The sequence below is a fragment of the Rhea americana genome, unplaced genomic scaffold, assembly GCF_003343005.1.
Source record: "Rhea americana isolate MKP2758 unplaced genomic scaffold, rheAme1 scaffold_12, whole genome shotgun sequence".
NCBI lineage: Eukaryota > Metazoa > Chordata > Aves > Rheiformes > Rheidae > Rhea > Rhea americana.
In genome coordinates this window covers 5,104,879-5,130,214 of record NW_028185261.1, presented here as the reverse complement: position 1 = coordinate 5,130,214, position 25,336 = coordinate 5,104,879, and the positions used below count along the sequence as shown (strand labels likewise).

Below are 25,336 nucleotides of genomic sequence, written 5' to 3'. Positions count from 1 at the left end.
TCATCTTCTAGCTACGTGTATTTAAATGCTGGTAACATTTCACAAGTGGTCCAAAATACGAAGACCTGCTTGGCTTTCTGAAATGTAATTACCAAGCAAGATTATAATGACATTATCATAAAGCACTATAAATGATTTAATTACCAGAATATAAGAGTAATTAAAATAGTTCTGAAGTGAAAGATGGAGACAGAGTAGAGAATAGCATAGCATAAGCAATGCTTCCACCATCCTTGCAGAGATTAGAGATAAAATTAATATATACAATTCTATTTTTCCTTGTGTAATCCACACCCMTGTTTTTAGGGGTGGGTATAAAATTGTAGCAGCATATAACATGTATATCAGACTCATTTTGTATCATACATGTAGTGCACTCCCAGTATCAATTTTACTGAAAGTAGTCATCTCTCATGCAGCTGACTGTTTACACTGTCACACAGAGTAGCAGTCCTAAAAGTTGTTTGCCTTTCTGGCTCAACTCTATTCATCTTTTTTTAGTTAAATATCTGTAATTTTGAGAGAGAAAGCAAGCCTACCTGTATGGAGGTAGGTCTTAACTAGCCACACATCAGTCCATGGACTTGAAAAACACAGGAATTATTATTAACACTGCATTTTGAATCGATTATTTTTTGTTGTGTGGCTCTCCTGTGTGCTGTTTGCCCTAAAMAATGAGAATCTCTCACAAGGCTATAAATAATGCATCACAGTCATTAAATATTGATCTGGCTTATACCACACACAGCTGCGCAATTAGGTTAGCTTCTTAAAAATAGCTTCTTGTATACTACACATCATAGGGCAGTGTTTACATATTCTCTTTGGAAACTATATTACTTGAATTTAAAGGTGATGCGTGTTTGTGGAGCCGCTTGCTAAGACACGAAACTTGTTCATTACTGTCTCACAACACAGTAACTTTTGCTATAAATATCCTGTCCTGGACCCAGTTCTGAATTCTTTACTCGTGCATCCTGGCTTTCTATATTTGTCTGCAAGTACTATTTATAGGTTTGGACGGCCTGTATTTCAATGAGAAGAAAATTGGCAATATAGRACAATTGTTTAGAATACCATCAGTCTTAGATTAATGGGACTTCATCAATCTTGTCTTTTCTAATACTACAAATGCTTTTAGCTAAACACTAGTATTGGTATATGATTGGAAGTAACAGAATTCTCCCATATTTTAACTGAAAAATACAGCACAAATTAAAAACTTTGTGGCAACTCAGAAGTTAAAGTCATACTTATTTTTACCTGCTCATTAAAAATAAAGGAGGATTGATATTGGTATGATTCACTGGTGCACTATTTTAATTTATCCTACCAAAATGCAGTCTGAATCTAGTAGCGTTAGACATAACGCTAGGAGAAGCTAACGCTACGTTAGACATAGACATAAGCTAGGAGAAGCACAGTGATGAATCAGGCTCAAGACTTCAGACACTCTCAGATGTGCAATCAATGTTTGCACTCGAGGTGGATTTTTTGTTTTACTTGCAAACGCCCATGAAAAACTAGGTTTAAAATTTTATCTCTGGATCTAGAGCAATGGCATCAGAAATATCTACCTATCTCAGTTAGGAAATACCTATCTCACATATCAGAAAATAAAAGTAGTATTATGTGATTTATATGAACTAAGCAACAATTTTTATTAGAAAGTCATTATAATTCACATTTTGAAAAAATCGATGTTGAAAATTGTTTAGGAGCAAACAAATCAAATGCACTGGAACTCCAAAGTCTTTAATTACTGTTAGGTTCAATGACAGTCCACATCCAGTTGTGAACAATCTGCATTAATCTCCATTAGATAGTTCTATCAAGTATGTTTGTTAATGTTCAGACTGAATCAGAATATAAGGTAAATCGTAACAGGCACTTCAACTGAAATGTGCCAGTAAATCACCAAAAGGAAGGGGGAGAGTTTTATCCAACCCGTACCCCCAAAGGGAGGAATTTATTAGCCAGTCAAGCCTAGATGATAATAATCATATAATACAGGGGTTATACAAAAAAAAATATATAACCAAGAGAAGGGAAAAGAATTATTTCATTCAGGGTAGGAGATTACACCTATTTGGATCCCTTAAGAGACCTCAGAGAGGAGACCGGCTGCCAAAGCTCTGTGAAGGGCAGTCAGCAGCCATCCCGCAGAGCAGCTCTCTCCAGGGCACGCTCTCTGCCAGAGGCTCACAAGGCAAGTAGGACCTCTCCAACAGATGCAACTAGTAACGTCAAGCATGCACAAACACCACCTGACTGACATTTCATCATGAATTGAAAGCAAGACAACTGGATAAAAGAGAGGGAAAGTTTTCAGAAAACATCTCAGTGTAATTAGTTTAAGCATAGCTTGGTTACATTTTCCATTTCCTCACCTATGTCCTTTATAAAAATATATCCATTACGGATGTTAAGAATAAATGCTCTTAGTTTCCCTTTACTTTATGTTTTACAGTCAAAGGGATAGTTATGTGCCTCTAATGCAAATGGATAATGACAAGACGTTCTTTACTAGGAGACTAGCAAATCTATTAATGAAGACACTTGGGAAAACAAGTGTCCATGTACTAGCATGGATCCTTGGCATGCTAGTAGTCAACTCCGAAGTGTAAGTGTAACAGAGTGGGCCTGTGTTGCAGGTACACAGACCAGACGGAGGAGGAATTGCTTTCCAGTTGCTGACAGCAAGCAAGAAGGCCAGCCACCCAACAAGATACTGGTTAGATCCTGACAGTCACAGAAACTATATCACAGGTACCTACTCCAATGTAAATTAAAATACAAAAAATACAATACAGTATTTATGGTTCTTTATCGCTTTCTCTCCCCTCTCCCTCAAACAGACCTCAGTGTTCCACTCACCAGACATAAAATATGACTATTAAGCACATGGAAGTATTTTCTGTTGGCTGTAGTGTTGGAATGATCTTATTTTCAGCAATAACCCAGTAATCTACTCTTCATGTTATAGAAGGGTAGGTAACTGCAGCAATAGCTGCAATGATAGGAGAACACTATATTCATACTGCAGTCATGGACACAGAGTTCTAAGGCACAACCATTGCTTGGGCAATAAGCTATAAAACTAATCAACTAACTCGCAATGGCTGCTCTTCCTCAGTCCAGGTAACACATCAGTATCAGTTTTGCTACATCACCCATGACTCCCCCTTCCACTGAGATCATCTCCCTAGCGCACAGATTAAGTTGTGGCCAGCTAGGCAAGGATTATCGATGCACTATGTATCAGCCAGATTGGTGTCAGAGAGTCACACAAGAGATGGCCAGCGATAYGCAGTCACTACAGCCCAGATCTCCTTACCAGCCCTGGTCGATCTCCTACACGCTTTGCACACAGGAGAGACACTAACCCTCACAGGAGCTTCCCAAACAGCTTTGAGAAGCCCTCTACAATGCAGACTCCTCACAGGCAAGGAAAAGGCCWCCAAGTTCCTTAGTGTTTCCTCAAACAGAAAAGGACAAATTCCACATTTTAAGCGTGCAAAGTCCCTCCCCACCTTCTTCAGTCTCCTTCTCACCTCCTGCAGTGTCATGAATTCCTTCAGTGGTTTTTGCTGAGGGGGCCACAAAATGCATATTAATACACAGTTCCCACAGCTGCTGGTAGGGCCAGAGTATTTTTCTGTTGTGCAGCTACCACTGCAGCTCTTTAAACTTTGAAGGATTTTTTCCATCTTCCTGCCTGACAGTCTAATAATATACATCCTTTGTAAAATGCTGTTAATTATGACTTCCTGCTTTTAATACAAAAGTAAACTTTTCTCTCAGATAATCTACATCCATTTTAATTTACGTTGTATTTTCATAAATAGAGTTAAATCCTTACCTTAAATTTGTCAACTTCTGCCTTTGAACATGTTGCATGATAAGATAACACCTGCCCCAGAACAAAAGATAAAAAAAGATTTTTGTAGGTCTGACAAGTAGAAATAAATAGGCCTCTATAGTGCAATCTAATCAATAATTCTTAAATTTAATTAATATTTATGCATGATAATTTAGTTTTGAATGTCAGCATATAATAACTCATTGCAGGTTATCGGGTATACATTTGGCATTTACATTGCAGGTAATTTTATAGGAAACCATGGACAGTAAGTAATTTAATATTATAAGCATTTCTACGTTGTTCTCCTCTAGTTCTACAATTAAAAGAGAAAGAATTTAATGTAAAAATAACCGCAGACTTTAAATAATCCCTTTTGCTATACTGTTGCATTTTAAAGTCTCTTCTAGTGGCATATCACTGCACGTAAATTAGCACCTTTATGTTAGGCCTGACATTCTCTTCAATACCATTCCGGAGATGGTACATTAAAACATAATACACAAAGGTTACCAAACACCTTGCTCATACACAGGAGTATGCACACACTTAGAGGGAATGCAGTAAGTTCTTACATGAAGATACTAACGTTCAACTAACAGTCCAGAAGCTGCAAAAGGCACCTTGTGATTTGGACCCACCAAAGTTTTACTGTGTGTAGGACAAGGCGCTGAATCACAGGGGAGCTTGCCGAACCAGAGCACTCCTAGCAAGGGCAGGTATTCCTAACCGCACAGCAACCAGGGCCTGCTTATGCTCTAAAGCTTTGATATATTTTTTTCATTTTGAAATTGTTTTCAACTCTAAATGTTCCCATTACTCACACAAATATCCAATCTCTGTTTCAAATGCCCTTGGTTTGCAGTGTCTTGTGGCAATAAGTCCCAAAATGTATTTACTCATATCGGTTTTAGATACCTTCTACAGTTACAGAATATCATTCCTGTACTATGAAAGAATAAATAACCACAATTTACTTGTTCTATCTCATGTTTTACTTTTATTAAAAATATATATATCATGTCCCTCCTCAAACATTACCAATTTTTCTGTTTAATCATATTGTAGTTGCTTTCAGAAATCTATTATTAAAAATTATTTCTTTTGCTAAAATACATTACATAATACTGAAATTCTTCTGTCAAGCCTCTACTTTATCGGCATCTATTATGTTCCACTAGACAGTCTTCCTTAATGTTGATTATTCTAATTTTGTAATCATCTGCAACTTTCGCATCATTAGGAAACACAGTAGAACTTGTCCTAGAATATAACTATGTGGTATCCTACTGTCAAACTTTGTCACATCCAGTGCTCACCATTTATATATATTTTGGTCTTTTGTTTATTAGCTAGTCTTAAAAGAGAGTTCTATAAGAAAAACAGTATCTATATATATATAGATTAAAATCTTACTATACTACAGAATAAATTACATTTATATCTGATACCAATATCATTTTGAAATGCTAGTCATTTCAACCTAAATACACAAATATTAATAAAGCACTCTGTTACTGAAAAAAGGACTCAGTCCTTCAGCATATACCTTTCTATTGTTCAATATTTCTTTGCTATGTCTTCAATCACTTCACAGAAACGTTATCATGACTTGCTGCTCGTTTATAGAAAGAATTACTCTTCACTGAAGTACAATGGCCATTTATCAAATCCATAATCTACATTCATGCTACTAGTCTTTTTCATATTTAAGAAAGAAGCTGTATTTTAAACCAAGAAATTCAAATTTCCTTGATTTCAGTAGCAAATAACTGGCTTCAATCTTAACTTTCATCCCTGTGTATCTGAGTGTGATAGTTGCCACTGCTTGTTTTTCTTGCCAGAAAGAGTAGTCAATCTAAACTTAATATTGCTCAAATAACTGGGGCTTATAGTAATTCATGCTCGTAAGCAAAGAAAAAAAAAATCCCATCTTCATAGCAATTCAGTTCAATTTGATTATGCTTTAACAGAGAAATTCTTGGTCTCTGTTCTCTGTTTGGCTAATGTTATCTTAGTAGTTCTTATAGTAATGATGAGTATTGCATAAAGTCAAAGCAACTACACAATTAACATCAGGGATATATAGATCATTTTATTCTGTTGCCAGATATGAAATTTAAAACTATACTGAAAACTTAGGGTAGTTACCCCTTCATTGAAGACATGTTCTAAAATGTCTTGCCTAACAGTTTTAAAAAGATCCTAAATTTTATTCAAATCATTCTCAATTATTGACTTAGTAGGAATAAGGTAAATATGTAGGGCTAGCCTCAAAGTTTAAAACTTTTCTTTCATCAAAATTGTTTTTAGTATAATTACATTAAAAATCTACAGAATAAAGTAACAATTATTTGTTGAATCATGTTATAGAAGTTTAGATAATTTTTACTTAAAAAATATGAATCTTTTAAAAATGTTCTAGATTTTCAAGTACATTTTTACAGGAGCTGTTAGGTTTCATTCTTCATAATACAGGAAAGGAAAGAATAGAAATTCCTGCAAAAGTAACGGGCAAGAAAAGGAAGAGAAATCTTTCATCCATTTAGGCTGTCTAGTCCGTACATATTTTACACAGAAATGGAACGCCAGGACCCTTCATTACGTATTGGCCTTGACCTCTAGCAGAGTTCTTAGTGAACTGCCAGTCATCCAGCTCTGACTTTATTCTAGCAGTGGATACATCTAATAAAGGTCCAGTAGATGTTGCTTTTGATACTAAAAAACCCTCCCCCTACAACAACGATCAAGCTTATGGTCTTTTTTCAGATTTTACCCTGGTCACTGTATTCTTTGCTTACTTTTTACAATACTAGAAAAGAAAAACAATAAGCTATGTAAAATACCAAACGCTAGGAATTTTCAAGTATTGGTGAGCAAGAAGATACATACAACAGCTAGTTTTGTTCCTACATATGCCAGTATAAGAAACTAGCTTCTCCATTGTCACTCTCCCTTCCTTATGAGAGAACCAGAGGCATCAAATGAGATAGCCAGGTACAAAATTACTTAAGCTGTGGGTTAGCTCCACAGCTAAATGTGCCCCAAGAAAGTTTCCTTTCATGTTGTTCAATAAAACAAACATTCTAAGGTGTAGAAAGGTAGATACAGAAAATGATGCTATCTACCATAAATTCAGAAGCAGTAGGTTCCTTTACATACAATGCTTATGAGCAAGGAAAGATTTTATTAAGATGTAGACTTACGTCAAGAGCCACAGATTGCTTTGCCCAGGATTTCTTCACTTGGTCATACATTATCGTGTTGTTAATTCCCAGGCCACAGAAAATAACAAAAGCCTAAAAAAGAGAGAAAGAGAGAGAGAAAAAAAAAAACTTGATTATAATACAGCATTCATTTTTGTGTTTTCCCTAATCATTGAAAAGAAAGTGGATACAAATACTAGGAGTCATTTTGTCTGGACAGGTTATCTAGAAAATGAGGGTAGGTCACTGTCCTGAGCAAGAAGAGAAAGATCAGACACAAGAGATGCGTTTTAGTTAGGATGTAACTTAATAAAGTGAATTCTTTTCAGGACTAATGGCAATAATTTGTACAGCTCAGCTCTCCAATTCTTCCTTAAGTTTTTCATGTTCTCAGGGACACCTTTTTTCCGAGCAAGGTGCTGCCTGGCCATCTTTTTACTTGACTGGGGACGAGGAAACCAGGAGAACATCTCCCAGATACTACTGTTCCTAGCCATGTTTTCTAGTTTGTTTAGGATGCGGCATTCACTTCTCATTTGATCAGAAAATCAAGCCACACAGAGAGCAAGTATCACTTCTCTTCCACAAAGAGACATTTGTAAATACTTTGCTTTTTTCTCTTTCCGTCAGTCAGTTCCTGAATGTCAACCAAAACCCAGTCATCATGCTCTGGCTGGAGAACTACACTCTGTTATGTTAATTTTCATAGAAAGCATAGGCCAAGAAGTCAAAGATTTTCTTTTCAATTTTAAACAGTTAAACAAGACTTGGCTCCTGAGTATGGGAATCTCAGTTTGCTAAATCCCATAATAAACAGTTATCATTAAAGTGTTTCTACTCTATCTTAAACTATATGGAAAAAGAACAAAAAGCTAATGAAGAATTTGAAAAAAAAATATTATGTAAATGTCCACTTAAAAAGTGTTCTTAGTTAACAGGAAATTTAACAAAAGGATTTCCACTGGGAGCACCAATTCCCTTTAAAATATATTTTAGATATGACAATTGTCCTTTTTGAGGGGAAAAAAAGGAAAAAGTTATTAAACAGTACAATTCCAGTTCTCCTTTTTTGATAACAAGTATGCAGAGAAATTGAGAGAAGTCAATCAGCAAAACAGGTAACAGCTTCTGTTTCTGGTGCTTCCTCTCATTTTCTCACTCAGTGTTGTGGGATGCCTATCACAGTATAGGCTTATCAGCTATTCTGTGACCRAGCAAACTTGTCCCAGAGACAAGTCATGTAAGATGAAAATCTGCCTTTTTGGTCAGGAGGAGGAGGTCACCTCATTGCATTGTCTCACCCTGACCCCTCAAGTTATTCCCTCTCAAGCTTTTTCATTCAWGCCGACTCAGAACCGGCTCATATATTTTGCCTGCAAACAGCCTCTTAGCCCCACAACTTGCTTGCACTAAYCGACGCAGAAGCTTGCCCCTTCCAAATTGGCTGTTACCGTACGCTGTCAGCATGAATACTGTAGGGGCAGTTCCTCTGTAGGGGCAGGCTGAATAAATAGCTTAGCACAGAAAAGGCTTTGTAACAAGAGTAGGGCTTTGTAATTTAGGGGGATACAACACTGAGGGAACATTTCCATACTCTGACCCTTAAAAAATTTAAAAATACAATTAAGAACTGCCAGGGTGACTCACAGAATAGGAAGGCAGGGAGTTGCCCAGTCACAGCTGGAAAGATCTGTCTAATATTGAGGCTACAGGTGCACTTTCTTCTTTGAAAAAGACAAAAAGACACTGCTGACTTAATTTATTGAAGAGTATTAGGAGGATTAGTAAACTAGAAAACATAAATTATAGACATTTAGGAGCATATTGTCTGGAGGAGACAGGTCAATACCCCTGTTATACAAGAATAAATGATTATTGAAAAAACCTTTTTATGTAATGTTTTCATAGTTCAAGCAACCTGTTTTCCAGGGAGAACATTAAGCGTAGTACTTACCAATTACAAAAACCAAAATGAGCAATCCCTTGACATACAATCTTTTTTACATTTGTAACTTGGCAGTAAAGGGACTAAAATTTTACCTTATGCAAACATGATTGGCAGTCCTACAATAAATAAAACTGCCTACAACCCAGAATGAATACTGTAGTTCTGTATTTACATTTGGAACTACAGCAATTTTAACCATTATCATGTCTCCAAATGTTATACAGAGACTAAAGACAAATATTAAGTTCTTTTATCATGCTGCTTTTCATAGTATACTATCACAAATAAAAAAAGTGTAAAAACATGATCAATTTGCACACTAGCATTCTGTATTTAGGTGATATGCCAAAAACAAATAATCAACTATATCATCTCTCAGTTAAGCAACTGTAAGCACAGACGCTGAAACAATAATAAATGGCACTTTTACAGCAATAAAAAAGTGGTAATACAGCAAGATCTTTCTTCATGTTGTGTGTACTCAAAAGCTTAATGGATTTTTCCAACTGCCTCAGCAGGTTTAATAAAAGGTGAAACCTCCCTGCAAAAGTAGTTTCTTTCTCATACCACGATAGCAGGTACAGTGCAATAGCACTACTAGAAATTATCATACAAACATTTATGACACAGAAACTAGAACTTACTATACAAACATTTATGACACAGAAAGTAAATCTTGAGTTGCTAAAGAGGATTCTTCAAATGTTTACTAACTATTGTTAGTAAATCATAAACTTATTTAACATGTTTTGTTACTTACTTTTGTTTATAGATATGCTATACTCCTATGTCTGAAAACCTCAAAAACCTGGGAAAAGTCAAATCAAGAGCTGAACTTCTTTGTTTAGATACATCCCATTTATTCTAAATCAACTCTTGTTAAGGAATGAATATGATTTTGCTGTTGTTCTTGATTAGTACTGTGAAAGATAAAAACTGCTTCCTATCTTCCCCAGAATATGGGCTGTCATAATCAATTAGTACTAAAATGCATTAAAGATGAAGGTGTCGACCATAAATACAGATCAGGTATTCTTCTCCCCAAAAAAGGATGAAGCAGGATTATCCAGAAATACCATATTCCGCAGAAGAATGATATCACTACAAAACTGAGTGCCTCTTACCTCAAACAGTCGCTGGTCAGCATCGTCAAAGGGTTTCCCATCAAGCCTGTTCAACACTTGAGCTACCCCTTTGGAAAGAGTTAATATGAATTACAATCTGCATTCATTAACTCATAATGCAGAATGTTTTATTCATCAGTCATATTTAAAATATATTTTTAAAACAATAAAGCAAAATTATAAATACTAATTCTGAAATTTATTAAACAAACATCAAYATCTAGAAGTCTGACTGTTTCGATACCAGGACTCAAGTTTATAACTTTCAACTGTTATTCTTCGTTCTGCAAGCATAAGATTAGCGACTTAAACAATGCTACTTGCAATGCTTTCCACAAACGTTTAGGCGTCTGATTCTGCAACGTATTTAAGCACTTTGTTAACAGCAAGTGTCTAAGTCGTCCTCATAATTTCAAGTTACATAGATAATTTGTGGAATTAGTACCTTCATTTCTAAATCTTAGTTAATTTAGCATGACATGGGTATATAAGTCCCTTTTTCCCATTATGGTTCATCCAAGAATTTATTCAACAAGTGGGAGGAAGAAAAAAAAAAAGCAAGTCCTTTAAATAACTGGGGGGGGGGGAAGCATTCAAAACTATTGGCCACAGCTGAGTTAATGCTGAGCTCCACTGCAATACCATTTCTATTTCATTACTTACAACATGCCCTTAGAAAAATACCRTAAGAACTATTAGCAGTCAAGCCGAGTTTCTCTTCTGCTTCTTTAAGCTAGTACATGCTTTGCCACAAACCATGAGCCACGTTTTTGAAAGGCTCAGTTCCCACATCCTCTCTGCTGATTAATAATCTTGAACATCCTGATCATGGCACTGAGCGCCTTCAGCAAAACCCTACTAATCTGAGCTCTCGCTGACCGCCACACCACACCGCAATATTGTCTTGTTCCCACCCCTCTCCCTTGCCTGGGATGGCTTAAATTGCTGCAGCTTYGCCTTGAACTCTTCTGTGGAAAGACACAGAGGAATCTGGTGCTGTTATTTACAAATGGTGCTCTTTTTTGTGCCAAAATCAGATAATAAGGCAGKTTCAAATGCAGCTGCCTCATAGCTGGGAAGCATTGCATCAAACAGGTAGCGCCCCGTCACCTCCCAATCCAGCATGCACCACTGCCACAGGCAGCTCTGGCAGCTGCCATAGCCTCTTCAGTAAAATTTCTCCGTGTATTTTTATTATTAAAAAGAGAAAAGACCACTTTGCTGGACCGCAGAAACAGTTGCCGGGCTGCGCACAAAAGAGGAGAACTAGCAAAACTACCAAAGCATACTACACATTTTACGCTAGTATTGTTAGAATTTCAGTTTTCTTCTCATTAGTTTTCAATACAACATATAGCTCAACAATGGAACAACAGCAAAGCTGAAAAAGTCCATACAGTATCCAAGTCAAAACATCCCTTCTTGGATACTTAGCATGCATCCTAGGTACCGTAACTTCTTAACAATATTCAGCTGGGAAAAAGAAGAAAAAGGAACATAGAATTAAAAAGACAGAATTAAACTGACATTAGCACAAAAATGCTGCAGCTAAGAGGAACATCTTACCGATTATTTGGTGATTGCTATTCCATATAGGAACACACAGAACAGACCTTATGTGAAAGCCAGAAATCTGGTCAGCCTAAAATGTAGAAATGAGAGCTCCCATTACTGGTAGGGTACTATTTAGAGCCTTTTAAATTCTAGTAATAGAGATGTCAAGCAGAACGCCTGCAAGTTTACATTTACAAATTCATGTCATTCCACACAGATTAGCTCTCACTCATACCTCATTCGCAGTAGGTTTAGCTCAAAGTCACAAGGACGATTCCAGAAACCTCCAAATGCGAGTATCACCATCTTTGCTACTGAGAGCACACATTATTGACTTTGACTTTAAATTAAAGGCAAATTGTGACTGTGTAAATGTCCAGACACTTCCTGGGCAGAAGTGCAAACTAGGAAGAAATTGAAGCATGCAATCAAAACCAAGATTTGAGTTTTTCTACATAGAAGTGAACTGGAGGTGTAGTTCTGAAGAGAACTTTCTCCTTTGTTGGTTTTGAACTAATATAATGTAGTATAAAGCTTTGCAATTTACTATAAATATTATTGATTCTTCATTTTCTATCATGAAAAAGCTTTATTCTTTAAAGTTATTTCTACAAAAATCTCAAGAAACAAATATTTTTTCAAAAAAGATTATAAAAGAAACCAAGAGAGTGGGATAAAGCCTACTCAAGGAAAATGTCAGGAGATGTTCTCTTACTAAAACTGCTGATGCTAAAGGCAATCCGTAACAGAAGAAAAGTAAAAGATCAGCAATAATTCATATACTCGGTCTAGTCAGGATGGAATTACTGCGATCTCCTAGCTAGTAGAAGTTAGAACTCAGTTTTTCTGAGTACTGCTTATCCATACATACACATAACTTGCCACTGAAATCACTGTGGAGTGCTTCCTAAAACCTATGGGAGTGGGGTGTATAATCACCCCAGAGGCATACTTTAAAACAACTTAATATTTTGGTGTTAAATACTCAGTGAATGATTTGGAAAAAAAAAAAAAAAATCAAGCATCAAAGCTTTAAAATGACAATTAGTGTGTAGAAAGAAAAAACCTGACAGCGTTTTTGATATAGGCACAGAACAGAAAGTGTTCATAACTAAAACTGTATGTTTGTTCTATCTGAGATATAAGAGATAATATGCTCCTCTCTTACTACACCTAACTGTCTGTAAATCAGACTAACAACTGAATTTGAGAATTAAATTTTCATATGAGCCTACTAACAGAAAATAATTACTGTAATGTGTATAGGTGATTTTTTTTTCTCTATATRAATTGGGCAATGCCTGTAACTTGGAAGAGACTAACTGTGAAACAGATCYGAGAAGGCTGAATTATTCAGGACACGACATACTAAAAGTACAACTGCRAACATACCAAGGATTGGCATGCTTTATTTCAGTGTATATCTCTTTGGCAGGAAATAGTCCCCAGGCATTAAYTGCACTTTCTGAAGTTCTGAATAAATTAGCATCAACACAGTTTTCCCATACACTTCTCCAGCAGGCTCCTGTTGTTTTTCTCCTGTTTYGACAAATTCTGCTGGTTTGAAAGCTATTCCCTATAATGACTGGAACCAAGGAAACTCTACATGAAACACTTCCAAGCATACTTATTGTAGCAATACAGTCTGGTAAGCTTGCTGACCAATTCTGTCCACTGATTAATGTGCTGCCCAAGTTCCCTGTAGTAATTCTGTTTCACAAGCTAGAATTCAGTAAAGATTTCCATGTGCCTCTAACATCTATTTAGGTGTGATATACGCATATACATTTTTATCCATATCTGCACCATTCCAGCTGAGATTGGAATGAGTACTTTAGGATACACACACAACTTATTAGGAGTGATATGGATCTTGTAGAAATAACCAGTCCAACATGTAYATTTTATTTGTGCAGAATTACTGAATTAAAAGGGTAGTTGGCTAAATCAAACCACAAACAACATTTGTCTCTTTAGATGCTGATCTGTTGATGATCTGTGTGTGTACAGTCCCCATCATCCTGATGGCTAACAACGATGGTTCCACTAACACAGAACTGCTGGTGAGCAGTGGAATTTTCAGCAATAAAAAATAGTCTGCATAGAGCTCAAAACACTTGATACAGGAAGGTATAATTAAATAAATGAACAATGGATAGTAAGTGCCTATAGTTATATACTGATTCAGCRACCTATGTTTACTCTATAAAGCCATACCAACACCAAAAGATCAGAAGGAATACACACTGGAGAGAAAAAAATAATTCAATACAAATATTCACATGTTTTACAGCCCTTTAGATTGGGTAATAAAAATTGCACTTTATTAGTTACAATGCCAAAAGTATGATGTATATTTACATTTCTAAAAATCTCTTACTTCAGCATCAAAGCGAGGATCCTGATAGGCGTCACTGACATTCACTGGGAGACCCGTGGAAGCTACAAGTTCAGCAATGCTATTATTTATTAGCCAGTCGGAGCAAGATGATGATTTCTCCATGCTGTCTTTGAAACTATCATACAGCATAGCAAGGGAAGAAAATATTACAATCAATGCTGCTTTAAAGTCCAACATGTCCTAGAGGCATAATCATATGAACAGCACAATTGTTCACAGTTATTAATGGTTACCAAGGATTATTTACGGAACAATAATTTGGCATTTATCAAAATGGTACATCAAAAATGCCTTCCCTTTTGCTGTTCTTTCTTCTGAAAATAGTATTAGTGTACTGTGCAAATTAAATACAACATTTAGTAATGAAATGCAGTTATACATGAAACAAGAGTGGCATTACCTTCCAGATTTTTGTGGGAGGTAGGCCTGCTCCCATTCTAAATAAGCAACCCATTTTAAGTAATAATTTTTGTAGAGCTATCCGAAAGCACACACTTTAAGATCTTAATTTTTCAAATGAGCCTAAAAATTTGGAAGTATTTTTAATTCATTCTTACTATGATCATCTGTCATGTGAAAAGCCAGTTGTTTGGTTTTGGTCTGTAATTCTGGACCCAAGTGGCTGAAAAGGGGATCATGAAATAAACCTTGGAATCAATAATATATTGCAGCAGGAGGAGCCAGGTAGACAGACCATACAGACCATACGTGAACGTTTCCTTTTCCTCCTGGCTGAACTTATGCCACAACTCCTGAGGGACTACAAAGCTGTCAGTGAACTAGCACACGACACCAGCATTATAGGCTTAACTCAGCACAATCTATTGCTGCTTCTGCAGAAAACTTAATGTCTGTAGAGACTCCAGGACCCTCATCCTCTACCTCATCTGGTACCTTTCTCACTGACTTATTGCAAACATGTTTATGACTTTGGCAAGGGATAGATATTTATGCATCAATAAATTAATTCATGTCATCTTAGTTTTGAGGAGAAATTTGATTAATTTTCARTGCCTAAGAAACATCAGTTCAGGAAAAAGTGCCTCTGAAAAGCCATGGAGAAAACTGCAATGGTTAGAAACTTCAAAGCAATGCACAGGAATGAAAGAAGGATGCAAGTAGAATGAGTGGAGTACTCAAGGTAAAAGGRTCGATTTTTGTTGGCTGTATTCTTTTCTTGAAGACTAATTCAACTAAGTTATTCATTTAAAAGAAAACTCAATATTCTTAGAAGACTAAAAAGATGATGATAATGATTTACATAAATAAATCTCAGTGTATCAACTTTCATTTGGGATAAGAATTTTGAGCAACTGTAGTAAGTGTTGTGCATATACTTTGACAGGAACCTATACTGAAACAGTATTCTTGAACAAAGTATAAAAACTCACTTGTATAATTTAAGAATTATTTTAGGACATCAGGGTACTCGAGAAACAAAACAAAAAAAAGAGGTCTGATTTTCATTAAGACTCATAGCTCTCAGTGCATACCTTAGAAAAAACAGCCATAAAATTACAAGAGATACAAGATGTACAGAAAAGATCAAAATCTGAATGACATTATTGTATGAAAGACTGCTTAAATTGGGACTGGATTACAGGTGTCAAGCATTTTAAGCAGAAAATTAAYTCAAGTTAAATAAACAACACAATTCAGGAATAAAAGTATGTTCTACTGTGTTGCCTAAATGCTTTAAATACTTCAAAGCTTTAAAACTGCACTGTGGAGAGATGTACTCAACTTGCACTAGGAGGARATATCAACATTTAATTCTGATGTAAATTGTAGCCAGCTGGCTCAGTCTCCATCCTCAGCAGCTCAGAACAAACAGAAGCTACAGTAAAAATCACAATCAATAATTTTTCCATCCTATGGAAAGTCTGGAATTCTGCTGGATCAACACAGGCAGCTTTATGCTGCCTCCTCCCGGCCTTGCCAATATAAGAGAAGAGCGAGCGCCAGGCAGAAGACAGAAGCTATCTCAAGGGTCTCTGGGATGCAGCAGTCCCCCTGCACAGATGTGCACCTCGTCCCTGGCAGAGATGGCAGGTGGTGTGTGGTGGGACCCTTACAGCCAGCATGATCACCAGTACCTTCAACCCTCTCTGAACACTGACATGAGCCCTCAACTCTCACATCAGAAGAGCGGAGAGATGCCTTCGAAAACATAAATACACTGCAGTCAGGGGTACGACTGCAGCGTACGAGGTGATGTGTGAAGGAACCCCAGTGTAGCTCACCCCAGTGACAGGGAAAGAGCTGTAACCAGGATTTCAGCACTTTTGCCACCGGCCTAACTGGGAGGGAGCCCAGGTTTTTCTCAGCGAGCAACYTAGGCTGGGGCTGAGGCCACTGACCTTTTCTTTCCCTTTGATCCTGAAGTTAGAGAACAGCCATTCCAGTATGGCATCCACTGAGATGACTTCTGCACAGGAAAGACATAGCCCACAGCAACTTCCCCCTCTGGGTGTTCATATGCACCCAGAACACATCAGAAATGAATCCTCAAGACTGCTAAGATTAATAGGAATAAAATGAAGTGTTACTTTTTTTTTTCCAGAGAGAGGATAAATTTAAGAAAGATTTGGCAAAATCATACTTGAAGAACAAAATGGCTGGCAAAAATTAGGGCATCAGAGTACCAACACGAATGAGAACTGAACTCTGTGTCTTGGGGGTGCTGGAAGGGGACAAGTTACACACAAATCCAAGTGTGGTCTTGCAAGGTATTTCCTTTCAACAAACAGAAAAGAAAGAAAAAAAGATAAGAGTATTCATTGTAATATTTAGGGAATTATCAGGCAAACTCTTATTAGGCAGAAATARGAGGGTCAAAATAATATGCCATACTTTTTCTAAAAATCAAAAGAGAAAATGTGTTAGGACATGGAAAGATACATTGTCCTTAAAGTTTTTTTCCCCTTTCAGATAAAACTTATACCTAGAACCTTTCTCAGCCTATAATCTCCCTGGTTTCCCACAAACATTTCAAAAAAAAATATTTATCTTAACTGGAGTAATGATGAAGGAATGGCACTCATTGTGCTGTTTTTATTCACATGAAATGGTTCATGACTTTACATCAGTTGGGTCTGCAGAATCTAGAGTGAAAAGGGCACAACTCACTAGAAAAAAAATGCTCAAATGTCAAGGACTCCAGGCACTATTCTGTATCCTAAATAACCTTTATTTTCCCACTACAGTGCCAATAACACAAGCTGTGCCTGTGCTAGATCCAAATGTGACATCATATCTGCCAGCCTAACCTTGATTTCTGTAAAACCAACTTTGTTCTCTACTGAAAAATGAAAGAAAMGCAACATATCTTTATACCAAGATACACAGAAATATAAATTCATAAATCTTTTAAGATTGGCTACCCAATTGCGTATGTTTATCTGTATCTCAGAGTAAACTCAAGTTGACCACTCGCAGAGCAGGCTACTATAAACTGCTTTTTGGTAACATGGTAATATAACTATGGTAACTGAGCTGACTCATTTCTTGTTATCTTGACACCACTCTACATTAAGTTGACTAATCTGGCTACAGATCAAGTTTATGAAAAAACAGAAATAACAATCACCAACCCTTGATTCACACCCCTGTCCCTGAACAAAAGGAACATATTTTCACCCATTTAATTGAACCAGGAAAAAGCAATTGCTACTCTGAAGCTCTTTGTCAAAAGCAGTAACTTGTGCTTCCCAGATGAATCAGATTATTTATTCATATTTAAACTTTTATAATTTTATCACTCGCTTTCCTTTTCCACTTTGTCTCCCCAATCCCACCTCTTTTCACTGGGGGCTAGGACACAGAGGAGATTCTGCTCTGCTCCTGTCTTTCTATGTGGCCCTGAGCTCTGCTGACAGGTTGCACATCCCAAGARTAACACAATCCATTTTCATCATGCTGTGAGATCTCTCCATGAAAAGCACCAAGAATTATGAGTTACTGTAAGCTGGTGCACAACGCACATATTCACCTTAATGAAGTAAATGGTAGCTTCTTACTGCACTGGAGGTAAAGTAGTACTAAAGGCAGCAAATTCTCCCTGAAGTTTTTTTTTTTTTTTTTTAATATTACTGCTTAAAGGGTTTAGTTTAGCCATGGAGAAGCACAAAGTAATCTTCAAGCCTGCTAAGTTGCTGATATCAGAATGGACAGAAAGTTAGGTTTATCATTAAAGCAATGATTCTACATGAAAAATTTGAATTCAAGATCTGCATAAACTGGTTCACATGTAGTATGTATATGATAATAATCACTGCATATAAGTCCTAGCAGATGAAAGAAACATTTAAACAGACCTGAATCTTCATTCACTCATTTAGTAGGTAAGACCTTTTATATGAACCAGGTATATTACCTTGTAGGAATTAAAACAGTAATCCCACATGGAGAAAAAGGTCTTTGTATGACTACTTGTAGCTAGCCTTTTTAATCAATGTTTAAGTATAGATCCTGCTAAGTAAAATCTATACTTTTTGTCTGGGCTCCCTGCCAAAACATATGCATGTTCTGAGGTTTGTAGGCCTTCAAAATTGATAACTAGAGCAAAAACCAAATGATACTGGAAACCTCTCAATACAACTGTAAGGAAACTTTTTTTTTTTTTTTTTTTTAAAGAGATCAACAATCTAAAATAATTGTTACTTTTATTTCAGTACTAACCAAGCAAAACAACATTTGCCATTCTCCATGAAATCAACAATAAAAAGACATCAGTTATTTCATGGTTTATCCTCTGAGATATTAATACTACGTTAGTATGTAAATACCCACATTAGCGTGTATGTTTATTCAAGCCATATTGCACTGGAACAGAACAGGAGTTTTACCTGAGTAAAAGCTTTAGGTTCAGGCTCTTTAATCAAAACTACTCAAAGTTCCATATGAAAAAATAACAAAGATCAAACAACTTTAAAACTATGGGGGGGGGGGGGAGAGAGAAATCAATCCATTACCATAGAAGACATGAGGGCTAACCTGTGCTCAGTGTCAGCACTGCATTTTGGAGATAACAGTTCAAAGGACTTTGTGAATTTCACCACCTGTCACAAAAAGAAAAAAGGAATTTAAAATTGCTATTAAAAATGCTACATGTGTATGAAAACAGTAGTGTAAGGTTCCTATATTTTTATGATTTTTTTTAAAATCACATGATCTTCAAATTAATATGTAACATATATTCCTGCAACGGAGAATTCATGTTGAAATTATCCGCTATTCACAATCCATAAACAAGCAATAGCAAATCAAATCGTATTTTTAAGCCCCCTTCATGACACTTTTTTGCAACAGTATGTTTGCCTTCAAAGGACTTGGGAACATAAATTATGGAGCTTTATGTATAACTTCAGTTTTTTTATACAGGAAAATAAAGAGAAATATCTGTTTACCATACTAATGGTAACCAATTTTCCCTGAATGCGTGGTTTTGGCGTATCTGCAAACAGCACGCACATGTAACTTTAAGACTGGCTGATGTGACACAGAACCTGGCTGATGTTTTTGGATGCTAGAGTGACTCCCTATCTTTCACTTCAAATCTTCATTATAAAATATTTTCATACAATGTACAAACATACATTTTAGATATGGCTTAAAATCGAGTAACCCTATGCAGATATATTTTGATATGTAGATTAAYGCCTAAAACAGGCAGAATCAGGAAAATAATTGTAAATTATTGTATTATATTGTATATAGTATTGTATAATATTGTAAATTGTAAAAATGCCCAGGGGGGTGGCAAAATGCTATTCTCCTACTCCAAATTAAAGACGGAAAAAAAAAGTGGTGTTGACCCCTTTTAGGCTTAACAGAATACCTCAGCTACCCATATTTCAGGATTTGGTCTAAAGTAGCAAGGCCTCATTGCCTGCAGTCTGGAAAAAATGCTCTTTGCTCAAAAGGTAGAAATAATACTACTAGCAGAAAAAAATGAAATAAACGCCACCCACAACCTACACCAAAATGTAGTAATCTTGTAATGTAATCTTCTATAAAATCATATTTTACTTGCAACTATAATAATGTTCCACAGAAACACAGTAAAACCACATTAYATAATTATAAAAGCATTGTGGAGGGTCTAAAATGGGACAATAGATCAGAAATACTAGAATGCTATAACAGAGTACAGAAATGAAATACAAAACTTGAYCCTGCTTTTATGAATGATAGTATAATTTAGGGTATACTCCACTATAATTAATTAATTTCTATTAGTGAAGATGAAACAAATCACATCTTTCCTCCAGGAAACAAAGTAATGTTTTTTTCTGCCCTACACACAGACACATCCACTTTGATCATGTCTCTGATAATCATTTAGACACRAAGCCCTACAACAAAAATATCAATTACAGAGTCAGTGAATCCCAAGGTATTTGGAGAAGAAAATGGTATTACATGTAACMTTTTTATCCTTCAACTATTTCTTCAATCAGTAGAAAGGCTAATAGTTCCTTTGTGTGGAACAGCCTCAAAACACTAACCGTGGCTACAAATATAAAAGCAATCACTTTATTTATAATAATGATCAATACATTTAAAATAATATAAAAATAATAATGATAAATGTAACAACAACATTAAAGATTCTTAAAGAAACTCTCTATATCCTATGAATGGTATTAGAGTGCCAGTAAAAGCCCATGTCAAAATGGTGCATGAAATCTAACTCTTGACAAATACTTTCATATAGCTTACCTCAATCTGTTCACCTAACTGAGCTCTGCAATGAAATAATTATTTCTTGGTCAAGCAGATAGAGCATTTGAAAAAATAACAAGCATTGCTTCAGTAACGCTGAAAGTCATGTTTTCACTTCACCTGCTCAGTGCAAAATATATTGCTCCTATACTAAGAACAAATAAGTGACTATCTAGATACTTGTATTCAAATGTCTGTTTCAGTGGATTTTCTGTCACCTCTGGGAACAATTACTAGGTCAAAACAACAAGAGAACTGATCTTTTCACAGCATTTTCATCATTTAGGAATGAGACTAGTTGTCATTATTTTGTTTGCAGAGTACTTCCCAAAGGTATTAAAGGAACTTGTTAAAATGTGCAGACAAATAAAGCTGCTTYCAGTCATACTCCACCAATAGCTAGGGTGAACAGAAATCTTTCAGGAAGGAGCAGATCCCATGGAGAACTGGCCACCAAAAGCTGCTGAGAAAATTCATGGTGTTACAGGTTCAACCCTTACTGTCTTGTTTTTCATTCACAATAATATACAATAAAATACTGGATTTCACACAAAGCATTCATGAGACAAAAGTTCACGAATTGACCACTATGAAGACAGTGATTAGATTACTGTAAAGCTCACCGAGATGCTGAATATACAGGATGGTTAGGTAAGAATGCCTTGAGTTTATTTTTTAATCTATAGTTTCTGAGAAGCCAGTAATCTAATTAAACATTTTTATGAGAACCCAAAATGTTACACACTAGAATAGAAACTACATGAGTATTTCAGTGTGCTATATTTAAACAATAACAGATGCAAAGGTATGAAGACTGTAGAGATATTAAGAAAGGTGGCTGATGATTAGTTATGGAAATGCATACTGGAAAGATTAGTTCTAAAAATAAGCATTACAGATTTGTTGATGATGCAACCATGTTTGGTTCTGAAACCACCTGCAAGCTACATCAATTTTATATGGCATTAATCTGAAAACATTAGCAAAGTTGTAGGTTCCAGGTAAATATAACTGAAGTGACAGAAAGGATATTTCTTTTCTTCTAGTGGCTATAGTACGAAAGAAAGGAACCTAGAAAAATAAGTATTTGATAACAAATCTAGTAAATTTTCTATTTTAAGCTGACCAGAGGAGCACCTTGTTTCTCAGTTAAGCTGTCCCTAGCTGCTTTGCAAGCACTAATTGTATCACACAGGCAATCAAGAACCACAGGATATCAGCTGAATCACACCGCTGATAGGCAGATCTATCATGAACTTACAGACATCCCATTAAAAGCCTTTAAGTAAGCAAAATGAATCATAAACATAAGTTCCAATATCCCTTTAAAAACTAATGTCAGTTAAGATTTGACCTGAAGATCTATATGCTGAAAGAACACTCACTGTCCAATACTTACATCTGATATGTGACAGCTTCCCTACAATAAAAACAGCTGATACACCACTCATATACTAACACTTCTGTAAAATATGAAGACACACTTACTGGTGATTCAATATCTTCCAGAAGTAACACTGAGCATCGTTCACACTTCAGCAGAGTCTGGGCCCGATGCATAATTTTCTTGACAATTTTCTCTAAGTCAGTCTGTTCCTCAAAGAGATCGTTCACTACTTCCAACAGAGCCTGTATGGATAGAAAACTCTTGTACTGGTTGCAGAAGGAATAAATAAATGGAGCATCGCAAAGGAGGAGTAACCTTTGGGATTGATTTTAATACAAACGATCCATTGAAATCTTCATTCAAATAAAGTTCTTAATGATTATGGCACCAGCAGCCGTGTGTGTTTATATGCGTGTGTACATGGCAGAGGGGATTATTCCGAGCAAGAAATGGCAGTAAGCCATGACAAGCTCAACGAGGCACAATCCCAGCAAACAATGGGAGTCTAAAATTATTTCCTTATAATCCAAAAATGAAACATCACCATTAGTGTCCAGGCTGATAAAGAGGGCAAAATACTGGCTTGTCCATAACGTGTTCCTTACTATCTTCAGCCATGCACCCAAAGCTAAAGACCATGACTGCTCCGGTATGCCACAAAGTACAGGCCACCATATAGTTGTCAAATGGCAACACATTTGTTATGCCTCCCAAGGCTGACGTAACAAGAACAACAAGTCTTCATCTCTAATCCAATTTCTTCCTGTGGTGTCCACCCTCCAGAATTTACCATTTTTTAAATGAAGAATGAGAACATCCTTAATATTTTTCTGCTGAATACCTCCCTTAGAAGATTAAACATTGATTCCTCCAAAGTCTGCCAATGCTCCCTGAAGGCCAAAGCTATAGCCAATTTCAAGTCTGAGCAGTCAAACAATTATTTTGGTTTTAACATCAAATGAATAATAATAATAATAATAAAATCTTTGGCAGAAGAATGTTTCTTCTATTCCACTCCTAACCCCTACCTTGAAATATTGTGGTCTGTAGTCAACTTAGACAGAAGACAAAGTAAAACACTTCATGACCATCAAATCTATACACTGTACTGCTAAACTATTAGAAATGGCTATTCTTAGTTTTTGAAATAGTGGAAGGCACTAGCTTCTATACATGGAAGGCACCAAAACCCTGAATCTGAAGATGTGAGTGTTGTATACACAAAGGCTAAGACAGTGAGCAGTTAGCTTCCCACCTACTCACTACAGTTTGCCAGGTTATGAAGGAAGAGTAATTAGACACTACAGAAGGTAGCTCTACACCAGAGCTTTGGCAAGATAYAATATATAACAGAAGTAGTATCTGTCATTACAGGAAAAGTGATTAAAAAAATAATAGAATTAGGGAAAAAATAAACTCTCCAACATTCTATTTTATTAAAAAAAACCTCTGAGAAGTAAACGGCATGTTAGCTCAGTATTATTTTCATTTCTTCATGGCCACCTGCTCCAACTCACGCATGGCATCAGCAATCATGAGTAATGTATCTGTGCAGACGCATCCTGTCAAAACCTTTTACGTACAGGATTTTTGCTTGCTTACTTTTAGAAAAATATATCCAAGATTATTTGCACATGAATATTACAAATTCAGGATGCCAGAAATGTGATCTTTCTTGAATTTTAAGAGATTCTGAATCTGTGGCCATGTAACTCTTTCTACTGCACAGTCTCTCTTAAAAACACAATTGTCCCAGTGCTATAAAACAAGACTTCGACATGAGAAAACAACAGCTACCACCAAGAGCATATTTACCTCCTACCTTCTCTGCTTGCTGCCTGAATCAAGTGCACTATTCTCTTGTAAATGCATTGCTTTTAAATGAAATATACTTAAAAATGTTTGCTTAATAAATATGTATGCAGAGCTGGGATCTGAAGGAACGGAKGGGAAAAAAGTGTTTCATACTGGTCCAATATATTTTTCTTTTTTACTTACCCTGCTTCTGTCATATTCCTTCCTTGAAGCTGCAAATAATTGGGCATTAGATATAGCAATCCCACAAAACGGGAGGTACATCTGCATCACCTAGTATCGAAAGAAACTCCCAGTTATTAAAAGCAAGTGCAATTAGACACTCTTGTTTTTAGCAATGAGACCTAAACTTCAGTGGCATCTCACTGGAAAATCTCAGCCCACTCATTCTTCAGTAGAATATGAAAGCAAGCAAAAATATCATAGACAAACCATWTAAAATGGATGGAACAGACAGAACAGGGAGGAGAGAACAAACACATTTGAGTTTGCAGATCCCAGCAACAAGATCCTTCAATGACTTGTCAAGAGAATTGCAAAGATACTCAAGTCCAAAAACTAACTGCKGAGGACTCTACTAAGTTACGGTAGGCACTGCACCTTCTCTAGTAAAAGGAATCTTTATTTTTCGAGACTGCTTCTGTTTTAAGATCTAACATAAACAACAACAGAGAATAGCAAGCTTGAGGCAGAGTCACATTTCTGCTGATTTCGAGGGGCATTTATTTTGCAGAACATGAGCACAGTGGAACACAGTACATCAATCTGAAACTACTGGTCAGAAAGCYGATAGTTTTCAAGGAGCAAAAGAGAGAGGGTTAAATAATATGCTTAAGGAAGCACAACAGAAGAGAGAAGTAAATTAAGATGGAATGAATGAAGAGGGAAAGAAATTACAACCTTTGCGGGGCCAAACTGGGCCTTAAGGAATGCATCACTATGCATTAAAACAGACAGAGATTGGAAAGGAGGGAGTGGTAACATATTTTGAGAGGCACAAGCTGACCATATGTTAGTCTGGCTCTTGGTGTGAAATGAACTATTCTAATCATATATTTGATTAGGACAGTAGGCAAGGCACTTTCACAAGGACAGGAGAGGACTGAAGTCCAACAATATTAGCATCTTAAAGCTACATACTGATACCAATTCTGTAATATATGGTTACCGCTGAGTAGTTCCAAGCTTAGGTTTCAGAGACATTAAGCAAATTTTTTATGTGCTGACATTTGTGAAGTCGGTGAGAGTTGAGGGCACTCTGCCATTTATAGACAGCTCTTCTGTGCGTCTGCAGTGATACAGGAGGAGAGAAG

At 36.3% G+C, this 25,336-nt stretch overlaps 1 protein-coding gene and 1 long non-coding RNA gene across 5 annotated transcripts in view; one reads left to right on the top strand and one right to left on the bottom strand.

Moving 5' to 3' along the window:
• Positions 1–14,125, top strand: part of LOC146600553 (uncharacterized) — a 71,435-nt gene extending 57,310 nt beyond the window's left edge. Inside the window, exons 7-8 of one of the 4 annotated variants that reach the window (XR_014897924.1) lie at positions 2,655–2,769; positions 14,080–14,125. This is a non-coding gene — a long non-coding RNA (uncharacterized LOC146600553). Of the gene's footprint in view, positions 1–2,654; positions 2,809–9,788; positions 9,803–13,671; positions 13,764–14,079 lie in introns of those variants that run through there. The other 3 variants (XR_014897925.1, XR_014897926.1, XR_014897922.1) reach the window with 3 other exon arrangements.
• The window catches only part of PDE11A (phosphodiesterase 11A), a 136,311-nt gene that overhangs the window by 52,223 nt on the left and 58,752 nt on the right, over positions 1–25,336 (bottom strand). Inside the window, exons 3-10 of the mRNA XM_085322249.1 lie at positions 24,207–24,296; positions 22,310–22,450; positions 19,091–19,155; positions 14,075–14,210; positions 11,707–11,782; positions 10,141–10,208; positions 7,069–7,161; positions 3,863–3,913 (exon numbers count right to left, since the gene is read on the bottom strand). Of these exons, the coding sequence (XP_085178375.1) occupies positions 3,863–3,913; positions 7,069–7,161; positions 10,141–10,208; positions 11,707–11,782; positions 14,075–14,210; positions 19,091–19,155; positions 22,310–22,450; positions 24,207–24,296 (720 nt within the window). The remainder of the gene's footprint in view (positions 1–3,862; positions 3,914–7,068; positions 7,162–10,140; positions 10,209–11,706; positions 11,783–14,074; positions 14,211–19,090; positions 19,156–22,309; positions 22,451–24,206; positions 24,297–25,336) is intronic.